The 23131-nt window shown below is 40.7% G+C and overlaps 1 protein-coding gene across 1 annotated transcript in view; it reads right to left on the reverse strand.

Annotated features, from left to right (window-relative positions):
• The window catches only part of CCDC191 (coiled-coil domain containing 191), a 100560-nt gene that overhangs the window by 13542 nt on the left and 63887 nt on the right, over positions 1-23131 (reverse strand). The window contains exons 10-14 of the mRNA XM_069069908.1: positions 15726-16177; positions 14699-14811; positions 11328-11410; positions 10011-10112; positions 439-582 (exon numbers count right to left, since the gene is read on the reverse strand). Coding sequence (XP_068926009.1) covers positions 439-582; positions 10011-10112; positions 11328-11410; positions 14699-14811; positions 15726-16177 — 894 coding nt within the window. The remainder of the gene's footprint in view (positions 1-438; positions 583-10010; positions 10113-11327; positions 11411-14698; positions 14812-15725; positions 16178-23131) is intronic.

The following is a 23131-nucleotide window of genomic DNA, read 5'->3' on the forward strand; positions in this document are numbered from 1 at the left end:
ATCTATCTATCTATCTATCTATCTATCTATCTATCTATCTATCTATCCATCCATCCATCCATCTATTGATCTATCGATCAATCTATTCATCATTTATCAGAGTAGCTAGGTGGTGCAGTGAATAGAACACTGGCCCTGGAGTCAGGAGGACCTGAGTTCAAATCCAGCCTCAGACACTTAACACAAAAACTAGCCGTGTGACCTTGGGCAAGTCACTTGACCCCAACTGCCCTCCAAAAAACAAAAACATCCATCCATCTATCTATCTATCTATCTATCTATCTATCTATCTATCTATCTATCTATCTATCTATCTATCTATCTATCTCCCTATCCACCCTTCCCTCCATGGTTTTTCCCCATCCCAGTTCCCAGCCCCTGTGAAGGAGCCCTGTTCTGGAGGGGGCTGCCTGGCTTGGGGGGGTGGGGTCCTCTCACCTCCATGTTGTACTTGCTCTGACTCAGGAGTCTCTTCCAGGGCTCCAGGCCCTTCTCCCTCAGCAGGGTCCGCTCATAGAGGGCCTTGGCCTTGGCCTGGAGCTGCTGGTTCCTCTTGGCCCTCCTCTGCTTCTCTAGCTCCCTCTGGGGAAAGAAGGAACCCTAAGGCTTTAGTGTGGTGGGAGGGGGCCTGGCTCCCAGCAGGGAGATCTGGGCACCCAGAGAGCAGTGTGGCCCAGTGGTGGGCTCCACCCCCCACAACCCCCCCCCCCCCCCCAAGCAGGATGCAGGCAGCCTTGAAAAGGAGGTCCACCCTTGACCTGTCTGGCCACACCAGGGCAGTGGGGAGGGGTCCCTGGTCACCTGCAGGCCTCCTGGGCCGCTCTAGATGGACCTGCCTCCTTCCTCCTCTCCTCCTTCACCCCCCAGAGGCTTCATCAAAGCCAGGAATAGGAAGGCATTGGGGCAGGGTGATATATACATAGGCCCCAGCCCTCCTCTCCCCCCCTCCACCAGGGGGCACAGGCCTTGTTCCTGCTGCAGCCGGGGGGGAGGGGGGGGGAGCTCATGCACACACACGCACACGCGTGTGGATGCAGGGCCCTCACAGGCCTTGTTCCTGCCTGAGCCAGCTCATGCACATGCACACATGTGTACGCACACACACACGCGTTTGCATACAGAGCCCTCAGGACACCAGGCTTGCCTGCCTGGGCCCGTGGGGAGCCTTTCTGAATGACAGGCAGCAAGGGCAGTGTTTGATCACTCCTAGTAAAGGGCCCACGGGCCGACAGTTGAATGCCACCACACGGCCTGCAGAGAGACCAGCCCTTCCTTTCTACTCTAAAAACAGAAAACAGCTTCTCAAAAACCTTAAGGGCTAAAAGCATCCCAGCAAGTGACACAAGCCAGCCCGGTTCTGAGCCCCTGGGATGCCCCCGGGCCGTGCTGGTGGAGACAAGAACAAAGGTCTCCCCTGCGCCTGACCCCGTGGCAGAAGAGCCACGATGGGGGGGGGGGGGGGGGAAGGGGGGGCTGTTCTGGCCAGGCTCTCCCGCTCCTCACGCTGGGCCTGTAGTCAGAGAGGGCTGGCAGGCTGGGGCTCTCCTAAGTCCTCCCCTCTTCATCTGAGCGATAAAAGGGACATGAGGAACACGAGTCCCTGTGGGGGACAAGCGAACAAAAAGCCTGGTCACCTCTGGCCTCCCATCAGAACCACTCTGGCCAAGCTCTGAAAACAGTGGGGAGGAGGGGGGGGGGTGTTCGGCATTCTGTGAGGCTGAAAGATGAAATGAACTGAGCCCAGCAGGCAGAGAGGACAAGCACGCTCCTCCAGAGCCTCTGGCAATCTGGACGGTCCTTCCAGTAGCAACACTCGGTAGAGGAGAGTCAGACCCATCCAAAAAGGCCTTACAAGGGCTTCTCCTTCTAAAGGAGAAGATGGAGGGGAGGGAGGGAGGACTGGGAAAGTGAGATAAATTTAAATTTCTTTATCTACAAAGATAAAATAACAAAAGGGAATCTGACAGAGCCAATAAGCCCTTCAGGGGAAGCAGAAGTTTCAGTGACAAAGCAAAAAGTCCTTATGCCTGTGGGTGCATGTCCCCACTGTTTGTTTAACTCATTCCCTAGAAAGAGTAAGTGATAAAGATTAGAATGCTGTGGCCATCAAATGGAAGCCTCACCGTGTTCAAATGAATAGCTCCTTTCTTAAGGAGGCTGGGGTAGTAACGATGACGATGATGACAGAGCATAGTAGTAACATCAATAATAATTAACAGTAATTGGTAATAATAGTAATAACGTTAGAGCGTCGTTGTCGTCATAGTAGTAGCAGTAGTAGTAGTAGTAGCAGTAGCAGTAGTAGTAGTAGCAGTAGCAGTAGTAGTAGTAGCAGTAGTAGTAGTAGCAGTAGCAGTAGTAGTAGTAGTAGTAGTAGTAGCAGTAGCAGTAGTAGTAGTAGTAGTAGTAGTAGTAGTAGTAGTAGTAGTAGTAGTAGTAGTAGTAAAAATAGCTTTCATTTACATAGCACTTTAGAGTTTGCCAAACACTTTAAATATATTATCTAATTTCACTCTCACAGCAACTCTGGGAGCAGGGGTATGCTTGTAAATCTTCAGCTGGTTCCCTGGCAGGGGAAATGTACTCCTGACACACTTTTAAGTTTATTATGCATTATTAACGTTTTCTCCGTCACTTTCTTACATCTAGATAGTCAACAAAACAATAAATCGAGCTCTGATTTGTAGTGTTTGTTGATCTCTGAGGTGTAAATGCTCATACTGAATATTCAATAATCAGCTCCCTAATGGGTGGGGGGGCGGCCTTAGCACACTCCTGCCTGGGAAGCAGGTGTTATTATTACCCTCAATTTCCAGGTGAGGAAACTCAGGCAGACGGAGGTTAAATGACTTGCCCAGGGTCACAGATAATTAGTGACTGAGGCAGGATTTCTGATTCCAAGTCAAAAACTCTATTTCACCACCTGTATTTAAGTATGCCATTCTAGACAGAGATGTTTCTGAATTAAGTGTACTACACAGAAGAATTTGTACTGTATGATTTTGTAGGGTGGGGTGGGAAGGGTTTGTGAAGAATCCTACGGCTACAAGCCGAGCATGAAAGTAAAATCTACCAAAAGAATCACCACTGATAAGGATTTTAAGTTTCAGAGTTTAATTAATTATGACTTGGGGCTTTTTACCTGTCCGTCTGGTACAAGTTATTGACTAGGATCCTGTGAGAAAAGGTTAGCAGCTGTAACAATGCTGCGTATTTATTTATATGGTGTACGTGACAGAAAAGCTGAAAGCATGTTAGCCCTAAACTTCACTTAGCTGGATTGCTTGAGGAATGGGATATTCTAATTTACTAAGTTTTAAGGTTATATGAGGGTCAATTAAATTTTCTGATTAACTAAAGTTAAGAAGAAATGTCATTTTATTATGTTCTTTGTCTTAAATTTTCAATTTAATTCAACAAAGTTTTATTAAGCTTTATTACTATATACAAGACACTGGGTTAATTGCTGAGTATCCAAGATAAAAGTGAAATAGTCCCTACCTTCAAGGAAGGACTTAACATTTTATTATGTATAGTAAATATACAAATAGACATACATATATTTGTAAAGAAAAATAACTGGAAGAAGAGAGTACTGGAAGGTGTGTGTGTGGGGGAAATCGGGAAAATTCACATAAGAGAGGACACTAGAGCTGAGACTTGGAGGAAAACAAGGATTATTCTCAAAGTCAGAGTTAAGGTTGGAACACATCACAAACAGGAGGGATGACTTGTGCGAATGCATGGGAGTGAAAGGCAGAATGAGAAGTCTGAGAAGCAAATAGCACAGCTTGAGTAGAGCACAAAATGCATGAAGAGGAATAATATGAAACATGGTTCCAAAGGTGAGATGGACGGCGCCAGGCTGTAGAGACCCTGAAGTGCTAAGCTAAGGAGTTTCAATTTACTCTAGAGGTCATGCAGTAAAGCTACTGAAGCCTTCTAAACTGGAAGGTTATACGGTCCAATCAGTGCTTTAGGAAGATTATTTTATTTTTTCCAATTACATGTAAAGATAGTTTTCAACATCCGCTTTTATAAGATTTTGAATTCCAATTTTTTTTCTCCCTCCTTCCCTTCCTCTCCTCCACCTCCCCATGACAGCAAGCAATCTGATTTAGGCTATATATGTACAATCATATTTAACATATTTCCACATTAGTCATGTTGTGAAGGAAGAATCAGAACAAGAGAGAAAAACCACGAGAAAGGAAAAAAAAAAAAGAGAAAATAGTATATTTCAATCTGCATTCAGACACCATTGTTCTTTCTCTAGAAGAGGATAGTATTTTCCAACATGAGTCTTTTGGAATTGTCTTAGATCATTGTATTGCTGAGAAGAGCTAAGTCTATCAAAGTTGATCATTGTGCAATGTTGTTACTGTGTACAATGTTCTCCTGGTTCTGTTCACTTCACTCAGCATCAATTCATATAAGTCTTTACAGCTTTTTCAGAAATCTTCTTGATCCTCATTTCTTACAGCACAATAGTATTCCACTACATTCATATGCCACTTGTTCAACCATTCCCCAATTGATGAGCATCCCCTCAATTTCCAATTCTTTTCCACCACAAAAAGAGCTGCTATAAGTATTTTTGTACAAGTGGGTCTTTTTCCCTTTTATATGATCTCTCTGAGATACAGACCTTAGTAGTGTATTGCTGGATCAAAGGGTATGCACAGTTTTATAGCCCTTTGGGCACAGCAAGGAAGATTATTTTAGCAGCTATGTGAAGGATGGGCTGGAGAGGGGAGAGATCAGTTCAGAGGCTGTCACAACAATCAAGGTAAGGAATGATGAGGCTCTGAATTAGGGTAATGGCCATGTGAATGGAGAACAGCTGGGCATATCATATATGTGTGTGTATGTATATGTACGTGTGTGTATGTGTATGTGTGTATGAGAGAGGTTGTAAAGGTCGAATCTATAAAACTTAGCAATTGACTAGACACAAGGTGAGGAGAAGAAAAGAGCCAAAGACAATTCTGAGATTACAAACCAGTATGATTGAGATAACGGTGATGCCCTTAAAATAAACAGCTATACTTGGAGACAAGGTGAGTTTAGTGCGACGGGGAGAAAAGCAGTTTTGTTTTAGTCATGTGAAGTTTGGAATGCCCCTGGGACATCCAGATAATGATATGTGGCATGTGGATGGTGAAGGTGACATGGCACTAGAGTTCAGAAGGTAGATGAGGGCTGGATCTATAGATCTGGGGGTCATCAATCCACAGAACTGGATGGCCTCAACAGGGAGACATCATGGAAAGAGAAGAGGGCCCAGAACAGGGTCTTGAAGAATACTTACACCTAAAGGGATAGCAAAGGAGACTTAAGAGGAAGTAGTCAAGCATGGAGTAGAAGTAGGAGAGAAAGTGAGGCAAGAAAGTGAGACCAGAGCAGAGGTGACAGACTGGAAGAACAGAGACAGAGGGAGGGACTAGAGGTCACAGGGAGGAAAAGAAGTAAGGCACTGAAGCAGCACAGGAGAACAGAACAGAGAAGGATATTCTTATAGTTTAAAATCATAGAAGTATCAGTTATGGCTAATAGTGAGATCAAAAGTGTGACTATTCTCATGGGTGGCGGAGGTAGAGTTAAAATGTACTGGTAAATGTTTAATAATTGTCTCTATCCCCTCCCCAAAGTGTGCCCAATATAATTCTAAGTTTGATCTGCAATTATTAACATTTCTCCCATCACTACCTTAAGTCTGGACAGTCAACAAAATAATCAACCAAGTCCTGATTTGTAGTTTGCTGATTTCTGACGTGTAAATGCTCACACTGAAAATTTGACAATTGGTAGAGCCCTGGCACATCCCCGATGCAGGTCATAGAAACTGAAGAAGTATATATAGATGAGGGTTTTTTAAGTGCTTGTTGACATGGAGAGGAAGGCTGTAACCAAAGGTACTCAATTCTTTGAAAAAGAAAGGTGACTTGGAGGCAAACAGGTGGCAGCAACAGGAGTAACGGTTAGGTCATTACATAGAAGGATGGAGTGAACCATAAAGGAGAAGTTGCTGAGTGACAAAAAGCAACCAAGGGCTACAGATGGTCAAGTGAAGTAAGGAGAGTGCAGCCTCCTCCTTTGGGGGACATCATAAGAGAAAGAGTATCCAGCACTGGGAGGCAGGGGCTGTGATCACCAGAAGATGGAGAGTGACAGAAGAGTTCTAGAATAAAGATTAACGACAGAGGCTGACTCTTAAGCAGACACAGCAGCTGCATGGGGCACAAGAGGGTGAAGGGTGGGCTTGAATGGGAAAAGCAGCCAGGGATGATAAATTTTTTTTTTTTTTGCTTTTTTGAGGGGGAAGGCAGGGCAATTGGGGTTAAGTGACTTGTCCAAGGTCACATGGCTAGTAAGTGTTAAGTGTCTGAGGCGGAATTTGAATTCAGGTCCTCCTGACTCCAGGGCCAGTGCTCTATTCACTGTAGAATAGAAACTCCCCATGCACATTTTTGGGGTTCCCCTTTGGGGAGGGAAGCTTGGTGTTGTTTTACTTTGTCTTTTTTTTTTTTTGGAGAAGAGGGTTATTGTTGGCTTTATTTATTTATTTGCTGCTTTTTGGAGGGCAATTGGGGTTAAGTGACTTGCCCAAGGTCATAAGGCTATTAAGTATTAAGTGTCTGAGGTCAGATTTGAACTCAGGTCCTCCTGACTCCAGGGCTGGTGTTCTATTCACTGAACCACCTAGCCACTCCTGGGACAATGATTTTCACCTGGGCATATGACAATTAGAATACAATGATCATGGAAGCATTTTGGGGCTCTTCTCTTCACTTTATAACATTCATTTAATTCTAAAAGGCACCAAAGGGGATAGAAAAAAAAAACATTTATTCCCCCTGCATTTAGACATCAAAACCTGACCTTGTTTATTTTTATGTCTTCCAAATTATAATTGATACTGATTTGTCAACGTGAACTTCATGGGTTCCAGCAGAAGCAGTATCATACCAGTGTAGGAAGGTAAAAAGGTTTTCTGAACTAAGGTGGTAGATCCAAGGAATACTCACAGAACATGTCAGTTTGGTCAAAAAGCTATATAGCTATACAGGGTTTTCTCTAGTCTCAATTATTCAGCAAACACCATAAGCAAATGAAGGCTCCTTTTGCATATTTATATTTCACAGACCCTAATATTATGGGGAAAATGGTCAAGGAATTAATTAATTTGGGGCACAAAATTTGGTTCTGCTAGAGTGGTGTTTGGGAAAACATAAACCCTGGGCCAGGACCAATTGTGATAAAAACCCATTTGCTTTGCAATTACTTCATCAAAGAAGCTTCCCTACAACCCATGCATACAATTGGAAAAGTCACACTCTTGGAAGTGTAACTAGTAATAAGGTATTCAATGACATATAGTTTTAAAGTTAGAGTTGATTCAGTAAAAGTTGCAGGATATAAAATAAACCTACATAAATCAACAGTGTTTCTATATATTACCAACAAAGTCCAGCAGGAAAAGACAGAAAGAGAAATTCCATTTGAAATAACTACAGACAATAGAAAGACTTGAGAGTCTACCTGCCAAGACAAACCTAGCAACTATATAAAGACAATTAAAAAACACTTTTTACTCCAATAAAGTTAAATTTAAACAACTGGAGAATTAATTATTCATGGGTGGGCTGACCCAATATAATAAAAATGACAATTCTAACTAAACTAATTTAGTGCCATACCAAACTACCAAAAATTATTTTATAGAGTTAGAAAAAATAATAACGAAATTCATCTGGAAGAACAAAAGGCAGAGAATATCAAAGGAATAAATGGAAAAAAATGTGAAGGAAGGTGGCCTAGCAGTACCAGATCTCAAACTACTACAAAGAAGTAGCCATGAAAACAATCTGGTACTGGCTAGGATATAGAGTGATAGATCAGTGGAAAAGATTAGGTACACATTACACAGTAGTAAATGACCATAATCATCTAGTGTTTAATAAACCCAAAGATCCAAGATTTTGGAAGAGGAACTCACTATTTAGCAAAAATTGCTATGAAAGCTGGAAAGCAATTTGGTAGAAACTGGGTAAAGACCAACATTTCATACCATATACCAAGATAAGGTCAAAAATGGATAAATAATTTAGACATAAAGGGTAGATATCATAAGCAAATTGGGGAAACATGGAAAACTTTACCTTTTAGATCTATGGATAAGGGAAGAATTTATGACCAAACGAGATAGACAGCATTACAAGAAATAAAATGGATAATTCTGATTACATTAAATTAAAAAGGTTTTACATAAACAAAACCAATGCAACCAAGATTAGAAGGAAAGCAGGAAACTGGGAAAAAGTTTTTACAGCAAGTTTCTCTGATAAAGGCCTCATTTCTCAAATATATAGAGAACAGAGTCAAATTTATAAGAATACAAGTCATTCCCCAAGTCATAAATGGTCAAAGGGCATGAAGAGGTAGTTTTTGCAAGAAGAAATCAAAGCTATCCATTATCATATTAAAAAATGTTCTAAATCACTACTAATTAGAGAAATGCAAATAAAACAATTCTGAGGTACCAACGCACACCTATCAGATTGGTTTATATATATGACAGACAGGAAAATGACAAATGTTGGAGGGAATGTGGAAAAAGTGGGACACTAATACACTGTTTGGTAGAGTTGTGAACTGATTCAACCATTCTGGGGAGCAATTTGAAACTATGCTCAAAGGGCTTTAAAACTGTTTATACCCTTTAGTCCAGCAATACTACTACTAGGTCTATACCCCAAAGAGATCAAGGGATAGGGGAAAAGGACATTTATATACCAAAATATTTATAGCAGTCTTTTAGTGGTGCCAAAGAAATTGAGGGGATGCCCATAAGCTGGGGAATGGCTGAATAAGTTGTGGTATATGAATGTAATGGAATACTATTGTGCTATAAGAAATTATGAATAGGATGCTTTCAGAAGAATCTGGGAAGAATTATATGATGCAAAATGAGATGAACAGAACCAGGAGAACATTGTACACACTAACAGCAATATTGTATGATATCAACTGTGGATGACTTAGCTACTCTGAATAATGCAATGATCCAAGACAATTTTGAAGGACTTAGGAACAATGCTATCCTCTTCCAGAGAAAGAACTGATGAAGTCTGAATGCTGATCGAAACATACTTTTTTCACTTTCTTTGTTTTTCTTGGGTAGTTTTTGTTTTTTTTTGGTCTGGGGTTTTTTTTTTCAACATGGCTAACATGGAAATATGTTTTGCAGGATTTTATATGTATAATCCCTATCAAACTGCTTATATTCTCAAGAGGGGGGAAGAAGAGGAAGGGAGACAGAATATGGAATTCAAAATTTTTAAAAACTAATACTAAAAATTTATTTTACATGTAACTAAGAAAAAATAAAGAGGAAAAAAAGTTAAAGTTGGGTTGGTTTTATTTAAAGTGATATCTGTACTACTAAAAGGTGCTAGACAAAAGGCTAAATTTAAAAGGAAAAAAAAATCCAGGTTTTGAAAAAGAAAGATTTACAGGAAATATATCAACTACAAGTCGGATTAAAAAAAAAAACAACTCTACAGAACTGGTACGTCTCTATAAGAATAATAATATGGCCTCTTTAATCCAATTTAATTCGTCAATTTATTAAGTGGTTACTGTGTTCCAGGGCATTGTTCCTAGGCACTGCAAATGCAAAGACAAAAATGAAAAGTTGCTGTTTTCAAGTAACAAACACTCTACTGGGGGCTTTACAACACGTATATAAGTGAGAAATGTACTGTAGCTCCATTCAGGGTGCTGGCAGCCTTCCCCTACATTTCCTGACATTGTGTTGGAACACAATGAGCTCTCTATGGTTTCTGCTTTCACCCTTGCCATGGAACCATCCCTCTTCTCTTCCTATCACACATTTTTCTGATGACATCTTTTACTCCTATTCTTCTTTGAAGTTCTTCATTGCTTGTATGTTATACTGATTCTATGAGGACACAGTAGTCCTCAATAAATACTTAGTGACTACTCACCATTTTCTTCAGTCTCTTTTCTTCTCGCCTCTTTTCCAGTTGGATCTCTTTTTCTTCTGCTTCTTTTCTCTGACGTGCCTCCTCTTGAGCCTTCAATTGAGCCTATGGAAAAATACGTAGAAGGAACCAAATTCCCTAAATTTTTACCTGTGACTTTTGCAAAGAAATTGGATTAGATTAGAAAAATCCTTTCCCTGCTTCTTGTCCACCAAGATAAACACTATCTGTGAGAGAAACCTGTACTCATAGAATTATAATAAGATTTAGAACTAAAAGAAACCTAAGAAACCTACTTAATACAAAGGGAGTAAAAAAGTGATATGTTTAATGTCATGATGGGGGTGAAAGTGGATTTCTTTCAGAAAGGTTCAATTTCTGCTCTTGGGTAGACAATTAATTTTTGGTCATAAACTATCCACTTTCATGACATTTACCTATCATTTTCAGAATCTGACTTATATACTATATATTTAAGGAGATATGTTGTGTCATCCATAAGGCAATTCCTCCAAAACAAATCTAGTGTGCTGGGGGCCACAGATCACTAACACTACACGGAGGCCAATTGTACACGCAGGGTTTCCCTGATATTTCTGTGGCTCTCAGTAAATGATCTTTTTTGGTTACTTATTCCTCTGACAACATCTTTTACAATTCTTCAATCCCACAATTCTTCATGATGTGCTACAACCTATTTGTGCCCACTATACCCCTGTCCACTGCCCTTTGGTGACTGACAACTTTAATTTTTTGGAGACTGTGGTTTTCAATGATGTGTAGTTATTACTTATTCTAAATTTGTCAGCCTATCATTATCATTTCATTTCACCAAGAAACTTTTCTATAATTGTAGTTCTTTTTTTTCTTGGCACATACATAGGCTTTCTTATTACAGGCCTCCCTTGGCTCACAGCACCAAGATATGTCTAGTAATCACCCTTCTACTAGATTGTGGTAGAGGAAATTCCTTATATCAGGGGTTCTTAACCTGTGTGTGCTTAGCTATAACGTGCTAACTAATACAATCTTATAAATTACATTCCTCAAATTTCCTAACACTGTTTTAGGAGATTCCTCCTACCTAAGGTACACTTTATTATTAACAAAATTAGTGGAATTAGCAATCTTTTCTATTTGGCCAATATGTTATTACCTTGTTTCTAAGCAAGGTTTTATTTCCAAAGTCAGCCTAAATAGCATTGTCCCTAAAAGCTTGATAAGCAAAGCTGTTTTTATTTAAAAACAAACAAAAAAAACCAAACCAACAAACTCTACAAATGCCTTTCATTGTCTCAAGTAGTCTTCTATATTTATTACCAATTTTTCTTCTTCTTGTTTTTTCTTGATCTCTGCTAAGATTTTCTTACGTTCACTCCTCTGAGCAGCTCTTTCCTCCATGGCTGGAAAATAGTAACAAGGAATTTCAGCATTTCATACCTGAAGGATAATGCAAAATAAAGGCCTCCACTTTACATTATAAGAGATACTTCTCTCTTCAGATTTCTTAGGTGTTAAGTATGTGTGTATGTAATATATATGTATTACAAACACACATTTGTATACATTTTTATATACATCTGTGCTAGGGAATAACAATTAGAAAAATGGGGACAGCTAGGTGGCGCAGTGAGTAGAGCGACGGCCCGGAGTCAGGAAGACCTGAGTTCAGATTTGACCTCAGACACTTAACACAAAAAAAACTAGCTGTGTGACCTTGGGCAAGTTACTTGACCCCAACTGCCCTCCAAAAAAGCAAAAACAAAAACCCAATTAGAAAAATGTATTGTTTTCCTGTGTAAATTTCATTAATGGTTACAATAAGAGTTTGCAACTTAATTATAGGTCTTGCACAAATAAAATATATTTATGTTTTCACAAGTACCTTTGATTTTTACTGGCCTTTTTCTCATATTGGGTCTGCCATTTTCATGTGGTAATATCTCTGATCAAGAGAGATAGATTCAATTAAACAAAATGACTACAACACATAGAAACAACTAGAAGCCTATACTCCACCTCATCCCTCAAATCCCCAACTAGTGAGCTTGCTAACTGTTCTTCTCAATATGCACATAATTATAGTGACTATGTCCACGTGTGTATGGCAAAAATTTATTGGTGATTTCAGTAGGAATGAAGGGTTACCAGAACTTATCTGATGAGATCCTAAAACGTGTGTGCGTGTGTGTGGGGCAGGGGTGGGGGGCAGAGTTGAGGGGGGGAGATAGGAAGAGGGAGAAGGAGAGGGAGAGAAAGAGAGAGAACTTTGGGGTCATGAAAGTAATATTTTAATCCAACTTTAAGTTTCAGATTGCCCAGATGGGTGCAGGGAATGGAACTGTACCAGACATTTAGAAAACTGGCATCTGAAAGATGTTGACTGTTGGTCTCAACTTCTTGCCAGTCTACTAAATATCTAGCCAAAAAACTAAAACGTGTAAGAAGCTCTGCTAACAGAAATCTGTCATCAATTAGGCTTTCATGGTACGAGGGGGGAGCTCCAGATACTCTTCACCTCTGCCAGTTGACAGCAGATTTCAGTTTCTCTGGCCATGCCACCAATAAAAGAGTATTAGAAATGAGATTCTGCCATAAGTTTGGTGGAATAAGTCCCAGTGACAGTTAAAAATAAGCAAAAAACAAAACAAAACAAAAAAGCCCTCACCTGGTACACAGAGCATTTCTGGTTCTGCCTTTAAGGGTGATCAAAAATTCCAATCTGTACTACATGGTGGGAAGATTTACAGGCCAATACCACACTGGTCTAGACACAGATAAATAAATTCAGAGTGAGCACCTATTTTTCTAAAGGAGGGATGGGGATGCTGCTCCAGACTGAGGTAAAAAAGAACTTTTTTTTGCTTTTTGGAGGGTAGTTGTAGGTTAAGTGACTTGCCCAAGGTCACACGGATAGTTTTTTGGGTGTGTGTTAAATGTCTGAGGCCGGATTTTAACTCGGGTTCTCCTGACACCAGGGCTGGTTCTCTATTCGCTGTGCCACCTAGCCGCCCCAAGAAGAACTTTTTTTGAGTAAGCAAATTTATGACATGAGAAAAGTGAGCCATTAGAAAGCTAATAATGTGCTCTCTCTTCCCTTCTATCTTGAGCTAAAAATAGAGGGCTACTCTTAAAAAGCTGCTCTGGTTCCAAAATACTAAAAAGATGCTATCTCTTGAAACAATACTTTTTAAAAAATCCATATAAAGAGTTTCTGTATTCCCAAAGGGCTCAACCAGATACTTCCTAATTACTCAGAGTAAAATGGACCGAGAGTGGAAGGAAGTCAAGGAATCACATTGGAAAGACTTCCCACAACTCCTGTCATGATTTTAACACTGTAACAATGTTTAAAAATCTGTAGCCCAATAACTACATAATCATAGAATGCCCATCTGAAGCCCCAGAATTAAAAAAAAAAAATCCTGTAAGGCTCCTCTTGTTCAATCATTTCAGTCATATCTGACTCTTTATGACCCCATTTGGGGTTTTCTTGGGAAAGATACTGGAGTGGTTTACTATTTCCTCCTTTAGCTCCTTTTATAGTTGAGGAAAATGAGGCAAACAGGGTTAAGTGACTTGCCTGGGGTCACACAGCTAGTAAGTGTCTGAAGACAGATTTGAGCTCAGGTCTTCCTGACTCCAGGCCTGGCATTTTATCCACTGAGCCATCTAGTTGCCCCAATCAGCAAGTGGTCAGCCCAACCATAACATAATCACAGAATGCCCATGTGAAGCCCCAGAACTTTGCAAAATATAAAATCCTGTAAGGGCCTAATTTTGACAATCATAATAACCTGATTGATAGGGTTGATTTTGGTACAATGCCAATCTTGACCAGTTTTTATCTATGTAGGTACTGAAGGTATTCTCATTTGCATAAATGTAGCATTTTGTAGTTATAAATTTATTACAAAAATGTGATATTGGTCAAAAAATTATATATTAAAGTTTACCAGTGGTTTCTGAGGGTATCAAGGGTTACCAGAACTGGTCTGACAAGATCCTACAAATTCCCGAACTCTGGGAGGAGGTTAAGTGACCCATGGAAAATCACAAGGCTTCAATAAGTGAGGGAGGTGAGACTTGTCAAATTAATGTGTTTTGATTCTATGATATGATTCTCAGCCTTGTATCATCCTACTGAGCTGTCCCTTTCCATCTTAAGTATTCTGACCTCTGTGGATGGGAACACGAGAGCCAGGTAAATTAAAATTAAATTCTCATAGATCTAGAACTGGAAGGAACCTTAGGGGCCATCTATAGTCCAATTCTATCATCTTACAGATGAGGAAACTGAGGCAAGACCATTTAAGATACTTGCTCAAGGTCACACAGGTAGGAGCACACTCAGGACCTCTGACTCCAAATGCAGTGAGTGCTCTCCCCAGTCTACCAACATGCCTCTTGAAATCTTAGACTTTGGCCTGAAGGCTCTTCTAAGGTGGGAGTTAGGGAACAATCAGGAGAGAACAGCTAAAATGAACATAGAACAAATACAAAGAATTTTGTGAAATATAGGAAGACTTGTGTGAAGTGATAGAGTGAAGAAAGCAGAATCAAGAGAGTCACAATAATTACAACAATGTAAATAAAGTCAACTTGGAAAAGCCAAAAAAAAAGGTCCTAAAAGTTAGCAGTACTCTGAGTCAACACATTCTGTGAGGTTAAAAACAAAAAAAGAACCCTGCCTTTTAGAATGGGGTGAGGTGTTAGCAACTGCTTTGACTTCTTTCTGGATGCATAAAGGGAACTCTGAGAATCAGTCTTAGGGCTGTCAATCGCAGAGGAAGGACCAGGTGAACTGCAAAGAAAAACATACACACATTCAGATTTACTAATTAGCTCTCCTAAAACCCTTTGGGCTGATGATCCAAAAGCATTTGGTAAACTCTAGCTAATCTTTACCCCAAATAGTAATGAGACTATTAGGAGGCCCATCCTATACACTTATGTAATGAGGGATGTGGATGCTGAGGTTATACAGCATCCCATCTCCCATTTCAAAACTCAGGGCATCACCATCTCCTAAATGTTCTATGTATAAATACAAGCTGGAATAAATGCACAGGCCTCAAGTCTTCAATGGTTGTTAGAGTGATTTTGGTGTCACCATATAGTTCAACAGGACAAGAAGTTTGTAGAGTTATTATAAATGAGTTATTCTGGATCTCAGTCCATAGACTGATGCAGGTAATATATCCCAGGGACTATGCCATTTAGAATATATTCTGGGAGCAGCTAGGTGGTGCAGTGGATAGAATGCTGGCCCTGATCTGAGTTCAAATCTGGCCTCAGACACTTACTAGTTATATAACCGTGGGCAAGTCACTTAACCCCAAGTGCCTCCAAGAAACAATTAGAGCAAGCTATGATTTTTCTCTTTCACAGTATATTTATCTATCATAGAAGCTAACTAGAGGTGGTGAGATATCTAGCTCCACTATACACCTGTGCCTACTCAATATATCCTTCTGTTACCTTAGTCTAACTGGGCTTCTCAAAGCGAGTGCCAGTCCAAGCAGAAGCGAAGGACAGAGAGAGGGAAGAAGGAAAAAAAGGCAGGGAAGGAAGCATGAATTCTGAGGTTCTACGAAAAGACAAGGGCATTTGTTTCCCCCAAAAATTCCAAAGAAAGAGGAGATTTTACAGACAGAAACAGCCTCTAGTCAAAAATCAAGTGGCCTAGGTGGGCTGTACCCTAGTCATCTGACATACTTTGAAATGATGTGGCACCCCTTCTTCATCTTCTCCTCCCTGGGGTTTGACATTAGCCGGGTGAGGGCTGCAGTTATTGCTGTGGCCCGTTCTGCCTCTTCCCTTGCCTCCCTTAGCCTCTGGTTTTCCTGCAGCTCAAGGATCATTTTCTGTTGTTCCTGGAGTTTCTTCTTTTGTTCTTCAATCACTTGTTGCTGGAAAATGTGGTGGTTGTGGTAATGGTTCATGTAGGGGGACCTAGGTTTCTGGCTGGGAGCTCTAGATTGCTGACTGCTGCAAATCTGATGCAAGGACTCACAGCTTGGGGCCTTGAACCGAGGAAGCTCTGGTGAGTTCTGAGGGGCTTGCTGCATGGGTGCTTGAAAGACAGACTTGGGCTTGTTGTATAAAGGAGGACTGGTTATGCAACCATCATTCCCAGAAGGCTTCTCTTGTGAAAAGGTCACAGGTACCTGAAAGGGAAGCATGCATTGCAGTTCATTTGACACTAATGAGATAACACATTTAGGCCAGTAGGCTTTGCTTTGTTCAGGAGCCACAGAACACATGCTTGTAGCTCCATCCCACTGTCTCCTATGTTGTACCACTGACCCCAGTCAGCTTTCTCTATCTCCCTAATCCTGGACAGGCCGTTGTTAAAATAACAGTTGCAAAAGGGATACAGAACATAGATGGATCATTGCAAATCTGTCCCCAAGTCAGTTGTGGTATCACCTTCACATATAAAAAAGGACACATTCAATCAAAACCAATACTTGCAATTATTTGTTTTGGCACAGAACACAAGAGAATAAGATGGATTAACTCCACATACAAAGTCCCAGAAGCTTTATTATGTCCATTATCCCATTGCCATCATAGTGCTAGGTCTGAATGTGTCATATGGTGACTGATATTTGGCAGTAAATTGGTAATTTAAGGATTTTTCCTCTAAAATATTTTAAAACTAAAAAATATCTTAATAAATCAAATGTCACTTTGTTTTTTGGTTCTAACATTCATTTAACACACATTTGCTAAATATGTTTTGTGTATGCTATGGAATTAAAAAACTTAGCTAAAACAATGTTCCTACCTTTAAGGACCTTGTAGTTTAGGAGGGGAAATAAGAAAAAAATACAGATAACTATTACTACATGATGCCTGTATAGGGTAAGTGCATTATGGAATCACAAAACAAAGGGTTATGTTGGGCTAGAGGGGAAGGCTATTAATGACCCAGGAGAAGAAGGGAAGCCCTCATAGAAAGGATGGCAATTGAGCTATGCTTTAAAAGCTAGAGACTAATTCATCTATTGAATTATTGAAGGTATTGGGAGCAAAGTGATGGAAGGCATGGAGGCACGAGAGTGAACGGCATGGCATCTTCGGTGGCTGAGAGCACTCCAGTTTGGTTGGGTAACAGAGAAGATGGAGGAGAGCAAAAGAGCCTGGGGCTTGTCTAGGATCTTGAATATCAGACAAAGGACTGGAAGCTTTACCCAGAGGTTCTGGATAGGAAAGCACTGGAAATTTTTGAGCTGAAAAGTTGTGTTTAATAAAGTTTATCCTGGCAGCAGTATGAAAGACAGGAGGAGAAAATGGAAGCAGAATACGTGTTAGGAGGCAGCTACAGTATTCTTAGTGGTTGGTAAGAAGGACCTATGTTAGAGAAGTGGCAGTGGAAATGGAAGGAGGGAGCAAATGACAGAAGGGACATTTCAGAGGTAGAATCTGCAGGATTCAAGAACTGATTTGGAAATAAGAAGTTGATGGAGAGGAAAGGATCAAATATTATGAACATGGGAGACAGGTTATAATGGTGGTCCCACAAAAAATAGTGAAATTGGAAGACATAATAGGTTTAGGTGAGGTAAATGAGTTGATAAGCATTTATTAAGGACCTACTGTATGCCAAATTCTGTGCTAAGTGCTGGGGATACATAGTAAGGCAAAAGACAGTCCTTGTCCTTGAAGAGTTCATAACCTAATGGGGAGAAAACATCTAAAAACTATGTACAAACATGATAAGACAAGATAAACAGGAAATAATCAGCAGAAAGGAGGCATGAGAAATAAGAGGTATTGTAAAGGTTTCCAATACAAGGTAAGAAGCCAGGGAAGCCAAGAGGTAGAGACGAGGAGGGAGAACATTTCAAGCATTGGGGACAGTCATAAAAATTTCTGGAGTCAGGAGATAGAGTGCTTTGTTTGAGAAACAGGAAGGAGGCCAGTGTCACTGGATCAAAGGGTATGTGGTAGGGTAAAAAGTATAAAAAAGACTAGAGAGGTAGAAGGGGACAGGCATGAAGGACTTTGAATAACAGGTTTTATATTTAATTCTGGAGGTGATAGGGAGCTACTGGAGATTATTGAGTGAGGGGGTGGGGTACAGGATAACAGGGTCAGATCTGTATAGGAAAATCATTTTGGTGACTGAATGGACAATAGGCTGGTGTAGGGAGAGATTTATGGCAGGTAGAACAACCAGCTGACAATTGCAATGGGCTAGGTTTGAGGAGATAAGGGTCTGCACCACAATGGTGGCAGTATCAGAGGATTAAGGGGATTTGTTTGAAAGACACTGCAAAGGTAAAATCACTGGGCCTTGGCAACAGATTGTATATGGGGGTTAAGAGAGAGTCAGGAGCTGAGAATGACACCAAGGTTGCAAACCTGGGGTACTGGATGGTGGAGCCTTTGATAGTAGCAGGGAAGTTTGAAAATGAGGAGGGTTTTTGGGGAAAGATAAAGAGTTCTGTTTTGGACATGTTGTTTGTCTACAGAATAGTTAAAACTGTATAGTTTGAAATGTTTAAAAGGTAGCTGAAGATTGAGACTGAAGATCAGCACACAGTCTGGGATGGATAAGTAGATCTGAGAACCATCAGCACAGAGATGATCATTAAATCCATGGGAGCTGATGAGATGATTAAGGGAAGTAGTATAAAGGGAGAAGACGGTTCAGGATAGAGCCCTGTGAGACACCCAAGATTAACGGGAATGACTTGGATGGAGGACACCAAGAAGGAAGGGTCAGATAGGTAGGAGGAGAACCAAGACATTTTGTGGTGTCACAAAACATGGAGCAAGCATCAAGGAGAAGAAAGTGACAGTGTCAGATGTTTCAGAGGAGTCAAGAAGAAGGAGGCTGGAGAAAAGGCTGGTGGACTTGACAACACTGGTAAGTTTGGAAGGAAGAGTTTTGGTTGAATAATGAAGTTAGAAGTCAGATTGTAGAGGGGTAAGAAGAGAGTGTGAAGTGAAGGCTCCTATTCTAGAGAGCCTTCTCAGTTTTAGCCACAAAAGGCAGGGAAGATGTAGAACAACAGTTGAAATGGGTCAATTGAGGGTTTGTTTTTTTTTAAGCAATTGGGGTTAAGTAACTTGCTCAAGGTTACACAGCCAGGTGTTTCTGGGTGGGTGCTAAGTGTCTGAGCCCGGATTCGATTCCCCAGGTCATCCCGACACTGGGGCCAGTGCTCTTACTCGCTGTGCTACCTGGCCGCCCCCAATTGAGGGTTTTTTAAGGACTGGGGAGGCATGGCTATGTTTATAGGCAGTAGGGAAGTAGCCAATAGACAGGGAGAGACTGAAGATAAGAGAATGGGGATGACAGAGAGGGAAATCTGTTGGACAAGATGGCATGGAATGGGATCGCTTGTGCAGGTAGAAAGGTTAGCTTCAGCCCAGAGAAGGACCAATCATTTTGTGAGGCAAAGGTGAAGGAGGAGATAGTGACAAGAAGACATATGAGTGATGATATGAGATGAAAAGGAGGGGAGAAAAGGGAGCTCTTGGTGAATGGTTTCTTTTTTTTTTTTTCACTAAAATATGGGGCAAGAACATTGTAAGATGATCAACTATGATTGACTTAGTTCTTCACAGCAATACAACGATCCAAGACAAATCCAAAAGACTCGGGACAGAAAATGCTATTCACATCCAGACAAAGAACTGATGGAGTCTGAATAAAGGCTGAAGCATATTGTTTTCATTTTATTTTTTGGTGGTTTTTTCCTTTTGTTCTGTTCCTTCTTTTACAACATAACTAATGTGGATATATGTTTTACATGATTGCACATATATAACATATCAAAATGCTTACCATCTTAGGGAGGAGGTAGGGAGAAAATTTGAAACTCAAAATTTTATATTAAAAAATGTTAAAAATTGTCTTTACATGTAATTGAAAAAAAACTAAAATATGGGGCAAGGTTCTCAGTTGAGTGTGGGGAGAAGTAGTCATGGGACGTTTTGGGGTGGGAGAAGAAATGTTTGCAAGAGCCAATGTCAATGGAATAGTGAGTTAATTGCAGAAGTATAGAAAGATTTCCTAGTAGCAATGTGGGCCTAGTTGATATTATGCAACATAAATTTTGCAATGGATCCAGGTAGAATGGCTGCATGATTTTCTCCAGGCTCTTTCAGCAGCACCTGTGTAGGAGCAAAGGTAGTGAATGGCAGGAGTCATCCAAGGCTCATGCTTGACAGGGCACAATTGGTGATATGATAAAAGGGCAAGGGATTTAAAAGAAATGTTGGACTGGTTCACCAAGGGGTCACAATGGGGAAAGGAGGAGAGTGTGGTTAGTGCAGGGTTGATTGCCTGAGAGATGAGGGTTTGAGGGATTAGAGGTTGTAGTATGGAGGACGAGCAGAATTTGGTATGAGAAAGCATAGCCTTGATGAAAAAGCTAATAGATTGTGATGAGATAATGGAATTTAAGAGTCCATAAACATGGAGGAGGTGCATTTGTGGGAGTCTGACAGATCAAGGGTATAATAAACTTTGTGGGTGTCTGAGATGGGAAATCAGTAATTTCAGGAACTTGGATGTTCAGGTGTTTGAGAGTATATCAATAGAGATGTTGAAATTCCCTAGTAAGAGGAAGTTGGAGAGGAGAGAAAGATTGAGTCAAGTACTGAACTCATTGAGAAAGGAAGGGGAGTATTTTGGAGGTCTGAAGACAACAGCTACCAGGATTTTGATTGGGTAGTTGGTGTGGACTGTGTAGACCTCAAAGGAGGAGAGGTTACTAAGTGATGGTGATAAAGAGAAAAGTTGAAAGTGGCAATGGGGAATAAGGAATATTCCAACTCCCCTACCTCAACCAATGAGTTGATGAGAATGAGTGAAAGAGCAGCCAATGCTGAAAAGGGTCAGGGAAACTATGTCATTAGGAGGCAGCCAGGTCTTAGCAGAGGCAAAAGATGGAAGGAATGGGAAAGGAAAGGGATTTATGAGGAAATCAAGTTTGCTTCTTAGAGAATAGGCATTCAAGAGGGCACATGTGAAAGTATGGACTTTGGGGAGTATGTTAAGGCAATTGAGAATAAGGAATTAGGATGGGGAATGTGGTTTGGATGATGAGCTATAGGGGTTTAGAATCATTGGGATATGGAGAGTATGACCAGTTGGAAGTTTGTTAATAATTACGTGAAAAATTTAGAGAGATTTTCAAATAGTATAACCTAAGGGTTGAATCCTTTCAGAGCCTTGGGCAGTTCAAGTGAAGGAGCAAGAACTTAGAAGAGAACGAATGGTTATAATCTCCTTCCTCAAGGCAGGAAACCAGGCCCTTTCCCCATACCTTGATAATGGGTGACTGGTATGATGGAATGGCACTTTTCCCTTTCCCACAGAAGGCTGGAGAGACATAGTACATGATGGTGGCCACCTCTCCAAGTCACAATCCCAAGGGAAGTCAGAGATCAGGTAGTATACCCATGCAGAACAGGCAGGAGATGTGTATGTCAAGATGGAAGGCTCTCTCCTCTAAGTATGTTGGAACTTGGGTCACGTTGAGTTTGAGGTGCAAATGGAATATCAATGTGAAAACATCCCCAATGTAATTGGAGCTACAAGTGTGGAGTGCAGCAGAGATAAGCAGAAACATACATAAATACACACACACACATATCTCCTCTCAGCAAGAAAAGACTATCTTTCTAGTCTCCTGCTGCTGACATGTAGGAAGAGGGCACCATTCCACCAAATTTCTGGCCTCTCTCTGTAAATATGTGTATACACAAACAATCATACACACATCCATACACACAATATATACATATGCTATCTGCTTAGAGGGGGGAATTGAAACTGTGGAATGAGTGGGATTGGTTGCCAAAGGAGAGATTGTAGAGAGAAAAGAGAAAAGGGCAAAGTAAAGACCCTTGGGGAACAACCACATTAAGGGTTCAGAAACAGGAAGTCAGCAAAGGAGAGAAAGGAGTGGTTTCAGAGACTGGAAAAGAACCAAGAGAATGGGGTATTTATGAAGTCAAGTAAAGAGAGACAGTATCCAGGAGGAAGGAATGGTTATTAGTAGCTGATATTTTCATGGCACTTTAAGGTTCACAAAATGTTTCATATGTATGATTGTATTTACATCTCACCACAAACTGGAGAGCATACTACAGTAATACTAATGCATATTACTCCTATATTACAGATGAGGAAACTAAGGTTTACAGAGATGAAGTAACTTTTCTTGGGGTCACACAGCTAGTAAGTGTCAGAGGTGGGATTCAAATGCAGGTCTCTCCTGAATCTAAGTTCAGCATTCTTACCACTTTGACAGAGTACATTTCAAAATTCATCAGTTTTAAGAGCTGCCAAGAGGTTAAAGTGTTTGAGAACTGAAAAAAGGTCGTTGAATTTGTTGATCAGGATGTCTTCAGTGAAAGTAGCTTCAGCAGAATGCAGGGTGCAAGAAGCCAGATTGCAAGAGGCTGAAGAAAAAATAAGTGATGAAGAAGTTGCTGTATTCAGCAGAGACAATTTATTTTTCAAGAAGTTTGATAGTGAGAAGGAAAATGGGACAACAGCTGATTGGGCTTTTAAAGGTAAAAATACTTTTTAATACTTTTTTAAGTTTGAGTAAACTTAAGCATGTTGGTGAACACAGCCCAGTGGTGAAGGAAATACTGAAGATCCATGAAAGAGAGGAGATAGCTTCTGGAAAGAGATGGGAAGGAAGGGGTTTAAAAGATTAGTAAAAAACAGAAATACATTTTCTTCTATGACCAAAGGAAAAGAGGGAGTAGGTGATGATTTTGAGAAGTTTTGAGGATGGGAGGAGGTAGGCTGGGGATTGCCTTGGTTTTCTTAGTGAAGTTGTCTGCTCTAAATGTGAGAGATGGGGAGGGAAAGCTCAGGAGGGGAAGGAGAGGAAAGAAGAATTTTCTTTGGAAGGGGAATGGCAGGGCTTGTGCAAGTGACTTGTCCAAGGTCACACAGCTAGTAAATGTGTCAAGTGTCTGAGGTCACATTTGAACTCAGAGCTAGGGTTGGTGCTCTATTCACTGTACCACCTAACTGTCCCATGGAAAGAAGAATTTTGGAACAAAAAGTGGGAATAAGTCACACAGAGCGTCTATAAAACAGAGTAAGAGGATTGTGGAGCAGGACCGAGGGCCCAGAA

The sequence above is a fragment of the Petaurus breviceps genome, unplaced genomic scaffold (assembly GCF_028583685.1).
Source record: "Petaurus breviceps papuanus isolate PSGF00001 unplaced genomic scaffold, PetGlider_PUasm1.0 90792, whole genome shotgun sequence".
In the NCBI taxonomy this organism is placed as follows: Eukaryota; Metazoa; Chordata; class Mammalia; order Diprotodontia; family Petauridae; genus Petaurus; species Petaurus breviceps.